A 14,620-nucleotide genomic window follows, 5' to 3' on the forward strand; every position below is an offset into this window, starting at 1 on the left:
GAATGCATCATCACAGTTTTAACATGTTATTTCAGCTGCATTTGAACTAGTTTTATGCTCAGGCTGTTAGTTTTGCTTGAGTAAACTCAGTTGTTGTGTGTACTTTTATCACTATAATTAAAAAGCACGGATGTTTATTAATTTATTGCTGCTTTGTTTGTTTTGAATGGCTTCGTTAAGTTGTTTGGTGAAGAAACTGACCTGGTGCATGATTGGTTTTGAATAGAGAGGCTCTTTGTTTGAGGAGTGGTAGTGCAATAGGATTATTTTCTGGCTGAGAGAAATAAAGAAAAAAAGAGAGAGTTAAGGACTGAAATGCTGTAGTAATCTGTTTAATCCGTGTAACGGCAACAGGGACGGAGCTACTGAATGAGAAAACTAAATAAAGTGAATGAGGAAGAGAAATATAGATGCTCATTTAGCCAAAGTCAACAGAGAGAGGAAAATCACACAGCTCTGGAATAAAACAGACTGCTATTGTCAACACAACTGAACAGAAGTCTGGATCAAACCATAAAACATCAAAACTTACAGCTGCTTAGAGGAACGTTTGTCCCAACAGTCTCCTTTAACCCCCACAGCAGAGAAAATCACAAAGAGAATCACTGTAATATAACAATTGCTTCTTCTAGACAGTAATGAGATTAAGTAGAAAGTGTGATTATCTCAGATGTATCTCCTTAAGCTTCAGATAAGATCTCAACAGTATCTCAAAATGTACGCCTGACAAGAATCAATGTTCAAAAGCCTCTCCATACACTCTAAAAAATGCTGGGTTGTTTTAACCCAATGTTGGGTCAAATATGGACTAACCCAACTGTTGGGTTAAATTTTGGTTACATTTTTAAATTAGCTTTTTAACCCAACAGTTGGGTTAGTCCATATTTGACCCAACATTGGGTTGAAACAACCCAGAATTTTGTAGAGTGTAGGGTTCAATTAAACTATTGAAATGTGTCATCTGAAAAAAAAAGAAGATAATTTTTCAATTAATGCGCTCAGTTTATACCTGAATGTGTTAACAGCTCATTTATGATATCACAAACAGGCATTCTGTCACAACACTCATTGACTTCTGCTTGTCAATACCAAGAAATGTTCTTATAGAGTTACTGTATTTGAAAGTTCAAAATAGGTTATATTTATAGGGGTTTACATTTTCATAGTTTTCTTGTCACATGACAACAAAACCTGCATGCTGGTCTTGCCACACCAACTTTGATTTGGTGGATAAATGCTTTTGGATTATTAATCTTTTTTTTTTTATGCTTTATTGCATATTTGTGAAGAAATAATAAGACAATGACAAACTACTTATGCCAACATATCATACTTTCTTAAAGAGACAATTTTTAAAGTCTACAGACAGATATAGAAACTAGATATTTTGACTGTAGCCCCAACAAATATCAATAAATAATATATATATTATATATAATTATATACAATATAATATGTATAATATAATGTGTGTGTGTGTGTATATATATATAATGTGTCTAGCTGGTTTTATTTTATAATGAAGTAATTTGTAATCGCACATCACACTCATTACAATAAATAGCAATGCATACAATATATATATATATATATATATATATATATATATACACACACACACACACACACACAAAAGAAAAGTCTTAATTTATTCTCATTGCTGTTTAACAACTGAGATAAGTATTATCATAGTCTTATATCTTATTATGAATTTCTTATCAAGATGTTCCAAGAAAAATTCTCAAAAACATCTAAGAGCTTCATTGAGCCTATGTAGCTATGAATAAATGAGCTATGAAAAAGCAATTAAACTGCTCTCTTCAGAAAGAGGAAATTGGAGTGGGAAGCTTTGTTGTTTTACAAGTGAAATCAGGATTATTTAATGCAAAGATATAAAGGAGTCGCCCATAAAGAGGGGCTGAACAAAAATGGCAACAGATGCTGTATTGGATCTTTCTTATTTATTTATTTATTTTTTTACCTCCTCCCATTTCTCTCTCTCTTTTAGGCTGGAATCACATGGCCAGAGTGTGGGACAGAAACTAACTCAACAGCAGGAACTAAAATGCCAATCTTTGGAAGATAGAGGGAGCTTTTGTTTGAGAAAAGGACGACAAGAATTCCAAAAAAGGAGCTGGACTCTTCAGAGAGCGTTTTTGTGTACCAGCACACTTATTCAAAAGCCTACAACATACATACAGACACAACATGCTGCAGCAAATCCTAGCTGACATGTACATCGACCCTGATGTACTAGAGGCCTTAAATGAGGAACAGAAGAAGATTCTGTTCTTCAAAATGAGAGAGGAGCAAGTCAGGCGCTGGAAGGAGCGGGAAGAGAAGGAGGGCAAGGAGGGGATAAAAAAAGAAAAGCTCCAGCAAAAGAAAGGTATGAACTCACACCCTTTCTAAAAAATACAGCCACGTCTGTCATTCTGTCAGCATCAACAGGAGACAAAAACTATTTACAGAACAGTCAAATGTTTTTGCGCGTCTCTGACAGGCCACAATGTTTTTGCACATTCTTAAGTGTGTGACATCTTAATTGAACCTCACAAGCCCATTCGGAATAAAGTGAGCACAAGGTGAAATTTTTTCATTTGGTTCCGATGACGTTTTTCAATAGTTGAATTGAAACCAATGGAAAGACTTTTGAATAGTAATTGTAGAGAGCAGCTCAGTGAATATGGCTACATTCACACAGCAGTGCTAAATATATTTCAGTTCTGTTAGAAGAGAGAAAACCCGTGTTCACGTACACTTCAGCTATTAAAGAGCTTGACAATAGCTTTATGTAACCAAAATGACTACCTGACAGTTTCAAAAACCTTTTTTTTTTTAGAAATAATATTAATAATAACTTAACTAAGCTTCCCAGGCTTCCTGTTTCAATTATATCTGCATTTGATTTTTTCCATTTTATAACTGATGGGGGTACATTTCGATTTTTCAATATTATGTATAATAATTTATGTACAGTTTTTTAAATGCTGAAAAATGCTACTAAAAAAAACAAAGGTGTCTTTTCAGCATCATTACTCCCGTCTTAAGTGTCACATGACCCTTCAGAAATAATTCGCTGTTCAAGAAACATTTATTATTATCAATGTTGAAAATAGTTGTGATGCGTAACATTTTTCTGGAAACCAATAAATGTTCTTTCAAAAATAAAATCTTGCTGACCACAAAATTTAAATGGTAGTGTAATTTAAATACTGACAGTGCAATACTATTTCAACACATATAGAGCCTGATTTAGTGAATTCACCCCTTGCTGTGTGAACGTAACCAATCAGAGAATGATTCACTTTTATTGAATCTCTGTGCAGATCCTTTTACGCATTTCCAGCAAACTATACGACAGCAGCTTGTTACGAGGAACTCAAAATAAATCTTTTAACACGCCCTTACTGATGTAACAAGAAAATCAATGCCTGTGTGAAACGTACCAACGTCACTTCAAGGAGAGCACATATTTTTGAGGCCAAAGGAAATTAAGTGACCTGAAAGAGAGAAAGAGTCACATAACAATACCACAGAGACATGCTACAGCATGCTACAGCTACTGCAAGGGTGAAACCAGAGCCAAATTCCAGTTTTGCAACACTGACCTTGCACCACGGCACAATACTTACATGCAAATCACCTTGCAGTAGATTACTGTTTATCTCCATAGCATCAGCATTTGTAAGTAGTTGTTTGGGATCTAACCCCTGTAATGCTGTAGGGGCCCAGCCACCATAAATTCCTCTAAACATTTCAGGGCTTTCTAACACTAATGCCTGAGGATGTACTTTACCAGAAATTTGGGCATGGAATGTTCTCAGGAAGCACAACATGCAAAAACAAAGCAACCATAAAAGAGCCATTTTTGGTTGCCCAAAGAACCTTTCAGTGAACAGTTTTAAAAGAAACATTTTTCTTAGTGTGAACAGCATTTAAAAAAAACATTTTGTGGAATTAAAATGTTCCAGAGATTTTAAAGATTCCTTTATTTTTAAATGAAAATTTAGAAAATGTACTCACCCTTAGGCCATCCAAGATGTAGATGAGTTAGTTTCTTCATCGGAACAGAATTGGAGAAATGTAGCATTAAATCAAATGCTCACCAATGGATCCTCTGCAGTGAATGGGTGCCGTCAGAATTAGACTCCGAACAGCTGATAAAAACATCACAATAATCCACAAGTAATCTACACCACTCCAGCCAATCAATTACATCTTGTGAATGGAACGGTATTTGACCGTGCAATCAAACTAATAGATATAGCAAGAAACAAGTGCAAGAAACAAATCCATCATTAAGGCATTTTAACTTTTAACTCTTGCTACTGGCCAAAACAGTCCATAATTCATAATAATGCTTCAAGTCCATCCATCATCTCACGTCAAAATCCACATATTTTTAGAACCGCTTTGGACTGTTTTCAATTGTAAACTGCCTGATCTGTGCATATTTTTCTGAATCAGACAAGAAGACTTTTTCACTGGATAATTATGGATAGAGGACTCTTGTTGTAGCCAGAAGCAACTAATTAATGTGAAAAACGTCTTAATGATGAATGGAATACAAACATGCAGCTTGTTTGTAATCCATTCATTCAGTCCAAAGAATACGTGGAGAAACAGTCCAAAACAGTTCTCAAAAATATATGTGGATTTTGACGTGAGATGATGGATGGACTTGAAGCATTATTATGAATTATGGACTGTTTTGGCCAGTAGCAAGAGTTAAAAGTTAAAATGCCTTAATGATGGATTTATTTCTTACAAATGCAGATTTTCACTTCACAAGACATTAATTGAAAAAAAACAAAGGTGTCTTTTCAGCATCATTACTCCCGTCTTAAGTGTCACATGACCCTTCAGAAATAATTCGCTGTTCAAGAAACATTTATTATTATCAATGTTGAAAATAGTTGTGATGCGTAACATTTTTCTGGAAACCAAAAAATTTTCTTTCAAAAATAAACTCTTGCTGACCACAAAATTTAAATGGTAGTGTAATTTAAATACTGACAGTGCAATACTATTTCAACACATATAGAGCCTGATTTAGTGAATTCACCCCTTGCTGTGTGAACGTAACCAATCAGAGAATGATTCACTTTTATTGAATCTCTGTGCAGATCCTTTTACGCATTTCCAGCAAACTATACGACAGCAGCTTGTTACGAGGAACTCAAAATAAATCTTTTAACACGCCCTTACTGATGTAACAAGAAAATCAATGCCTGTGTGAAACGTACCAACGTCACTTCAAGGAGAGCACATATTTTTGAGGCCAAAGGAAATTAAGTGACCTGAAAGAGAGAAAGAGTCACATAACAATACCACAGAGACATGCTACAGCATGCTACAGCTACTGCAAGGGTGAAACCAGAGCCAAATTCCAGTTTTGCAACACTGACCTTGCACCACGGCACAATACTTACATGCAAATCACCTTGCAGTAGATTACTGTTTATCTCCATAGCATCAGCATTTGTAAGTAGTTGTTTGGGATCTAACCCCTGTAATGATGTAGGGGCCCAGCCACCATAAATTCCTCTAAACATTTCAGGGCTTTCTAACACTAATGCCTGAGGATGTACTTTACCAGAAATTTGGGCATGGAATGTTCTCAGGAAGCACAACATGCAAAAACAAAGCAACCATAAAAGAGCCATTTTTGGTTGCCCAAAGAACCTTTCAGTGAACAGTTTTAAAAGAAACATTTTTCTTAGTGTGAACAGCATTTAAAAAAAACATTTTGTGGAATTAAAATGTTCCAGAGATTTTAAAGATTCCTTTATTTTTAAATGAAAATTTAGAAAATGTACTCACCCTTAGGCCATCCAAGATGTAGATGAGTTAGTTTCTTCATCGGAACAGAATTGGAGAAATGTAGCATTAAATCAAATGCTCACCAATGGATCCTCTGCAGTGAATGGGTGCCGTCAGAATTAGACTCCGAACAGCTGATAAAAACATCACAATAATCCACAAGTAATCTACACCACTCCAGCCAATCAATTACATCTTGTGAATGGAACGGTATTTGACCGTGCAATCAAACTAATAGATATAGCAAGAAACAAGTGCAAGAAACAAATCCATCATTAAGGCATTTTAACTTTTAACTCTTGCTACTGGCCAAAACAGTCCATAATTCATAATAATGCTTCAAGTCCATCCATCATCTCACGTCAAAATCCACATATTTTTAGAACCGCTTTGGACTGTTTTCAATTGTAAACTGCCTGATCTGTGCATATTTTTCTGAATCAGACAAGAAGACTTTTTCACTGGATAATTATGGATAGAGGACTCTTGTTGTAGCCAGAAGCAACTAATTAATGTGAAAAACGTCTTAATGATGAATGGAATACAAACATGCAGCTTGTTTGTAATCCATTCATTCAGTCCAAAGAATACGTGGAGAAACAGTCCAAAACAGTTCTCAAAAATATATGTGGATTTTGACGTGAGATGATGGATGGACTTGAAGCATTATTATGAATTATGGACTGTTTTGGCCAGTAGCAAGAGTTAAAAGTTAAAATGCCTTAATGATGGATTTATTTCTTACAAATGCAGATTTTCACTTCACAAGACATTAATTGATGGACTGGAGTCGTGTGGATTACTTGTGGATTATTGTGATGTTTTATTAATTCTTATTCTGACTGAGCAAGTGATGTTCCAATGAAGCAACAAACTCATCTACACCTTGGATAGCCTAAGGGTGAGTACATTTTGGGTGATTTATTCCTTTAAAAATGAAAGTTCATTAGAGAATAGAGAAAAAAGAAGCTAATAGTGTGGTTTTCAAATGACAGTATGAGGAAAGAACTCAGAACAAGAGTTTGTGTAACATGGAATAAATATATTGTACATGGAATTTCAAAATATCAGATGCTCGTAACATCTGTGACAGCTTGAACCCATGTTCTCTGGCTGGGAAAAAACATTCAGTTCATGTGTTGATGACGATGGAATCCAGCTGAACAGGAATTGATGTTTACAACAGAATTTGCTCAAGGATGTAAATGTTCTTGTAAGTGTTCCTATCACTAGTGCTGGTATTCTCCCCCGGCTTCTGTTTCTCATCAAAAAAGCATCAAGTCACATGGGCCACATGTAACACAGGGCCTTTGTGATGTATGTTCATCTCCTGCACAAAAGAGAGCTGCTGTGTCACAGTTATGCAGTTGGACTCTTAATCATTTACTTTAGTTTGACATGAACACAGTCAAATCTCTTTCTGTACTGTATTTCTGTATTTCACTGCATTGTGAAACGCAGCTGTGTCTGTCTTTCTCTCGCTCAGCACTTTGTGGCTTCAGTTGCCTCAGCTGATACTGTGTGTGTCAGCTCTGCGTCAGGGGAAGTCGAGATAAACTTAATTCTTATTCTGACTGAGCAAGTGATGTTCCAATGAAGCAACAAACTCATCTACACCTTGGATAGCCTAAGGGTGAGTAAATTTTCGGTGATTTATTCCTTTAAAAATGAAAGTTCATTAGAGAATAGAGAAAAAAGAAGCTAATAGTGTGGTTTTCAAATGACAGTATGAGGAAAGAATTCAGAACAAGAGTTTGTGTAACATGGAATAAATATATTGTACATGGAATTTCAAAATATCAGATGCTCGTAACATCTGTGACAGCTTGAACCCATGTTCTCTGGCTGGGAAAAAACATTCAGTTCATGTGTCGATGACGATGGAATCCAGCTGAACAGGAATTGATGTTTACAACAGCATTTGCTCAAGGATGTAAATGTTCTTGTAAGTGTTCCTATCACTAGTGCTGGTATTCTCCCCCGGCTTCTGTTTCTCATCAAAAAAGCATCAAGTCACATGGGCCACATGTAACACAGGGCCTTTGTGATGTATGTTCATCTCCTGCACAAAAGAGAGCTGCTGTGTCACAGTTATGCAGTTGGACTCTTAATCATTTACTTTAGTTTGACATGAACACAGTCAAATCTCTTTCTGTACTCTTTTGATTTTCTCTCCGTGGACACACAACTGACAGGGTTTACAGCTCATGTCAATGGCAGCATTGTGAAATGCAGCTGTGTCTGTCTTTCTCTCGCTCAGCACTTTGTGGCTTCAGTTGCCTCAGCTGATACTGTGTGTGTCAGCTCTGCGTCAGGGGAAGTCGAGATAAATACTGTTGAAGTTTCCGTTGGCAGTACTTTTTGTACACAAACAAACAAAACTATTGGCTACCACTGGAACTTTGTACCTGAGACTCTTTCGCTGCCCACTGGAGAGAAAAATCACCAATGAGATTTCTGTTATATGTCAAAATGTTTCTCTTTCACAGCAATCAGATTGAATGGATAGCAAATGGAGACTTTGAGGTGTGGTCAGACTAAACATAAGCCTGTGGAATTAATACAGACACCTAATATGCGTCAATGAATATGAGCCGCAGGGTGTGATGTCACACTCCAGGACAGTTTTTGAAGTATAACCCATCCTTTTCTCCCCAGACATGTCCTCTAAAGGTGCAAATCATTTAGAAGCACACATTAGACCAGCAAATCCTCAGCCAAAGGAGTGAGTTTGTGAGCTACACAACTAAACACTTTACAATAAGTTCTGGTAACATTTGTTAAGGTGTCACGAACTAATACTTGTTCATTGTATAAATAGATGTTGGTGTTTTTCTGCATATTATGCATTTTTTACATTTAAAAAGTCGCACAAGTATTATATCTGCATTAATGATTCCTAATGCATTAACTAATGTAAGTAACATAACTGTCCTCTTTATCTTTTTGAAGCCTAACACTAGTTTTTGATAAATAATAGATTATACATATTATATCAACATATACAATCACTACTGAAAAATTAAAGCATGCAGCTCGTCTTAAACTTGTTTACACTCTTTAACGTCAAATATCTCAACATGAACTCAACCATTTATTATCAAATTACAAATAAGACCAAATAATCAGAACATCTTCATTGCTCTATACAAGTGCTTCCCAAACTTTTTGACCCCAAGGCCTTGTCCACAACAACAGTTAAAGACCTACAACCTCTCCAGCTCTTCATGATTCACTGGATAAATATTTAGCATAAGGATTTGAAAAAAATATTTTTCTCACAATATCTAGCTGATATACCTGAACTATTTTATATGAGCCGCAGGGTGTGATGTCACACTCCAGGACAGTTTTTGAAGTATAACCCATCCTTTTCTCCCCAGACATGTCCTCTAAAGGTGCAAATCATTTAGAAGCACACATTAGACCAGCAAATCCTCAGCCAAAGGAGTGAGTTTGTGAGCTACACAACTAAACACTTTACAATAAGTTCTGGTAACATTTGTTAAGGTGTCACGAACTAATACTTGTTCATTGTATAAATAGATGTTGGTGTTTTTCTGCATATTATGCATTTTTTACATTTAAAAAGTCGCACAAGTATTATATCTGCATTAATGATTCCTAATGCATTAACTAATGTAAGTAACATAACTGTCCTCTTTATCTTTTTGAAGCCTAACACTAGTTTTTGATAAATAATAGATTATACATATTATATCAACATATACAATCACTACTGAAAAATTAAAGCATGCAGCTCGTCTTAAACTTGTTTACACTCTTTAACGTCAAATATCTCAACATGAACTCAACCATTTATTATCAAATTACAAATAAGACCAAATAATCAGAACATCTTCATTGCTCTATACAAGTGCTTCCCAAACTTTTTGACCCCAAGGCCTTGTCCACAACAACAGTTAAAGACCTACAACCTCTCCAGCTCTTCATGATTCACTGGATAAATATTTAGCATAAGGATTTGAAAAAAATATTTTTCTCACAATATCTAGCTGATATACCTGAACTATTTTATAGAGCTTGACATATAGAAAATGTATATTCATGAAATGCATGAAAAATTTTCATGCAATTATAGGATTTTATTAATTTACATGACTTTTCAAGATGTAGAAATCATACTTTTATAATTAGGCTTCCTTATATATCCAGGTTTTTCATGAACCATGGTTCTTAGAGAGAAAACAGATTCTTGAAAAGAATACTCTTAGAATAGTTTGCTTGTGGGCCCCTGGTTGAGAACCACTGACCTGTTCTTCTACTATATCAACAATTGTCTCATTTATGCTTATTTTAAGGAGTTTAAATGGATAGTTCACCCAAAATTGTAAATTCTGGAACAATATAGATTGGAACAACGTCGAGGTTAGTAAATGAAGGCGAATTTTCATTTTGGGTGAACTGTACCTTTAAGCAGAAACAAAGAGCGACTTCCAAGCTATAAAAGTCTCCTATTGGATGGTATAAACAGATTTTTTGAGGGCTTGTTTTCTTTAATTTGTAGTTTTGTTACATAAAAGAAAGGAAACGCTCAACCATTGATAAGCTGTGCTCCTTTATAAGGTGTAGCTCTAATCTCGATGGCCGGGTGTAGTGCTTTAAGAAAAATTCATCAAAAAACACATTCATCATCATTCAGTTACATCACCTTTCAAAAACACACACCATGTCTTAAGCAGCATATGTGGGTGAACCATGTGACCTAGTCGACACACACACAAAGATCTAACCATTAGTGTGACAAAATACCTTATAAAGATGTGTGTCAGTTTTATTATATAACTTTTGTAGTTTCAGCTACACATACTGAACATTTCTGAGATTTCTAATAGAAACATCCTCTAAATTCATCCCTGCATGTAAGTGAAGCCATCTGATCTGCCTCGCTCTTAGATGTAGCGTTGCTTCTGTCAACCTGGAGAACCAGTTCTTTATGTAACCCTTTCTGCTGGTGCTGAGGGGTGTTAGGTTTTCCCTTATGTGTATGCAAAAAAAAAAAAAGGAAACGAAAACCAGATCGTGCCCTGCTGGAACAAACCGTTTCCTGCTGGGAAATTCTTGACATTTTTCTAATTCCCACTGTGATATGCATGGTATTACTATGTACTTTTAGATTGTTTAACTGAGGTGAACTGTGGCCCCCTACGATCACCACAAGGATCCTCTTTGTCACCTCTTATGTAAGAACCACATATAATTTGATCACACTTTATTTCTTGCCTTCAAACATTTGGTGTAATCTGAGAAGTTTAAATCCCACTGAAATAATGATATGGGTGACGGGAAAGGATTCACAGCCTTTGGTGGGTCGGTGCAAGTATCTGTAAGGTGATAATACAAGCCTGGCATTGACATCTACACACTGAATGACATTAACTTCTAAACCAGAGCAGGCGACCTACAGTATGCAGGATCAATTTCACTCAATGTCACAGTGCCATCTGTCTGTGAAAAGGACACACTACAGAGTGTAATGTTGAAAATCAAGAGGTCATGGTTTGGCTGGTTAACATCGCAAAGAGGTCTCTAATGCCTAAAAAAACATCCGTTAGTGTTACCAAATAAAATATATTGCGTCAGAATACAATTTTACAGGGCCGTCAATGGAGAAATATGCTTTACGCAGGACCTTTTGAATTTAGTAAAGAAGATCTAAGTAAGATGAAATGACAAGACTATTAAACCTCAAAAATACCCATTATCTTTGTTCAAAAAGCAAGTAAAAGGACTAAACGTGTTGTTGTCTCTGTTGTGCATCTTTGTCTTTGTAACTTAATTGTTTCTGTGTTGCTCATTTATTTATTGTTTCTCAGATATTGATTTTCTTGACATGTTTATTGTTTTTTCCTCAGGCCCTTGTAAAAGTGTGAGCTGGCTGCTTGGCAGCGACGGTGATGTGCATGTGTGTATTATCAGAGAATCTGACGAGCTCAAATCTCCAAAACTCATTCTGTCCGAGCTGAAAAACAAAGCTGTGGCCAACCCCAATACTTTCAACAGGTACAACACCCTCAATAATAGGTAGAAATACACTATGGAAGGGATAGGGATTATGGTTGACTGTACATTATGGACATTAAATATTAATTTAAATTTATATGATTTTAAAAAGGACGTATTTGATTGATCAAAAGTGACAGTGAAGACATTTACAAAGTTTCTATTCATCACAATTCGAAGACTAATATATATATATATATATATTTTTTTTTTTATAATATTAAAAATATGGTGAGCATCGACCCAAATCTATTTAATGGTAGAGTGTTTAGGAAATCTAGCTGTCTTTTAATGGCCATTGCACTAAAATATCTGATAGCTGAATACCTGCTAATATAGACTCAGAATCAATTATCCCAGAGAATCATATAATAAACCTCAATAACAGCAGGCAGAAATACTTACTAACTAATAACAGCAGATAAAAATACACTGATACTACACCATAAATTCAAACATTATAGCAATCTAACTATTCTAAAAAACCACAGAGTTAAATGTGCTTTTCTTTGTTCACAGAGCAAAAGCAGAACCTGTAAATAGCAGCTTGACCAAACCCAGCAGAGCACAACAAACCAGCACAGAATCAGGGATCCAGCTACTGCTCAAGGTGTGTGTGGATACTAAATGATGTCAATAAATAAATAATGTTTTGCTTAGGAAATTATGTTGTATTGGACATACTATGGTAAACCAACACAGTTCCAAAACTATTCATTGCACAAAAATGTTGTAAAAAAAAATCTTAAAATTGCCATAAACTTCATAGGCCCAACAAAATGAAAAATTATTACATTCACAATTTACACAAATTAATTTAGCAAACACGTTTAACTAAAACAACTTGCAATAGAGGAATACAAGTGATCCATTTTAAGGAGGCATAGGCTGAATAGTAAAACCACTGATCTATAATAGATCATATAATATAGATCAGATCAGTGAGTAAAACTGACTATTAAAAATAAATAAATGTTGAGTCACATTTGTCTTTTACGTTTGGTCATTTTTTTGTTGATTATTTAGGATGCCAATGTCACACAACCTCTCCATGTTGGTATCATGACTCGCTTCTGCGTACGTACATACTCTTTTCAAGAGCCTGCTTAAAGATGTTTTTTCATGTTTTTATGAGGAAAAAAAATAGTTGCACAATTTTGCGTTACAAAGCGTTTAGTGGATAGAAAATATCATTAGCTTAGTGTAAAAGCAATAGACCTGAATGGAAAGTCCAAACGTGTGCGTGAGTGTGCATATAATGTGATTTGACATGAATGTGCATATATGTGAGAAAACGCACATGTATGTGTGTATGACTTTAATAATAAGAGCAGCAATAATAATAAGACCATGGGTGTGTGTAGTTGGACAGGCTAGGCTCCCCTGAGCAGATGGTTTAGAGCCTGGGCAGAGAATTAAACGGTGTCAGATGGCATCAGTGCCACATTGCCAGAGGGAATACACACACACACACACACACACTTCCATCTCTCTTTGTGTCTCTAAATTTGTCAACTCCGATTTTATAAGTGTTTACAAATTAGTTTCATTTAATCTGCCACAGAAACCAGAGGAGCTCAGTGATTCCACAACAGTCTCAGATGAGTCCAAGCAGGACAGCGGTTCTGATCAGTCAGCTGACGATTATGGCCCCTGTTTCTTTCAACAATATACTACTATATATATATATATATATATATCCCAAGAGGTCAAACTAAACTTTTATTATCTATTAATTTAATCTGTTTATCTATTCATTCAGTTTGTAATATTGTTTTTTTCTGTGTTTGAGGTTACATTTTTTCATATATATTATATATTTACATATTACATATTTCATATATCATATTTCTATCCATAATTATAATTATATTATATAAATATTATTAAATATCTAAATATTATATTATTTTATTATAATACTACAATATTCATATTAATTTTATAATATGAAATATCTAAATATTAAAATATTTTATAATATTATTGCAGAACTAAATCATTAAATAAAATAAAAATAAGCACAAGATTATCAACATTTACTAGGGATGTAACGATTCACTCAACTCACTTTTTACAAAATGAGATTTAAGACAAATTATAAATAAATGTGTCCTTTTATTATTGCTTGGACAAAATGCTGCATGTTTCTTTGTTAAATTGAAATATAACACTATAATAATTTAATATAAATAATATACTAATACAGCACTTGTATATTATAGCTCTTTTGTTGGTTTTGATTGCTTCTATTGTCCTCATTTTAATGCGCTTTGGATAAAAGCATCTGCTAAATAATTTAAAAATATATATAATGTAAATGTGAATAACAAAACTAAATTAACATTTTAAAACAAGCCCCAAATCAAATAAATAAGTAACACAAATAAAATAAATCTCTTCATATAAACAAAATAAGGCTTTGTCTGCGCTCTTTCCATTTAAAATTAGAGGCAACCACTGCATTTGAATCATTATCTAAACAAAGATGCTGCATACATGAAACGTGAGCAGTTTTTAATCTAAATTACATTGTATAATTTCTACATTTGAAGCAAAAACAGAATGGTTTGACTTCAGTTTTGTGAAACTATTCATAACAAATATCTGCATGAAACAGAAACAGCAGACGAGCTGATCGAGACAGATTCACTCTCTGCCAGCAGGTGGCGCTTAAAGCGTTTCTTTGGTTTCCGCTGTAAACAAAGCAGCGCTGCACATATCAACTTTAATATGCATTATACAGAGGCAAGATGAAAAGAAAAAATAC

At 34.8% G+C, this 14,620-nt stretch overlaps 1 protein-coding gene across 1 annotated transcript in view; it reads left to right on the forward strand.

Annotated features, from left to right (window-relative positions):
- LOC107559266 (SH2 domain-containing protein 4A-like) overlaps positions 1-14,620 on the forward strand; it is a 19,765-nt gene that overhangs the window by 341 nt on the left and 4,804 nt on the right. Inside the window, exons 2-5 of the mRNA XM_016243018.1 lie at positions 2,009-2,389; positions 11,703-11,850; positions 12,370-12,460; positions 13,415-13,505. Coding sequence (XP_016098504.1) covers positions 2,209-2,389; positions 11,703-11,850; positions 12,370-12,460; positions 13,415-13,505 — 511 coding nt within the window. The 5' untranslated portion in view covers positions 2,009-2,208. The remainder of the gene's footprint in view (positions 1-2,008; positions 2,390-11,702; positions 11,851-12,369; positions 12,461-13,414; positions 13,506-14,620) is intronic.

This window comes from Sinocyclocheilus grahami, unplaced genomic scaffold (assembly GCF_001515645.1).
Source record: "Sinocyclocheilus grahami isolate Dianchi unplaced genomic scaffold, SAMN03320097.WGS_v1.1 scaffold680.1, whole genome shotgun sequence".
NCBI lineage: Eukaryota > Metazoa > Chordata > Actinopteri > Cypriniformes > Cyprinidae > Sinocyclocheilus > Sinocyclocheilus grahami.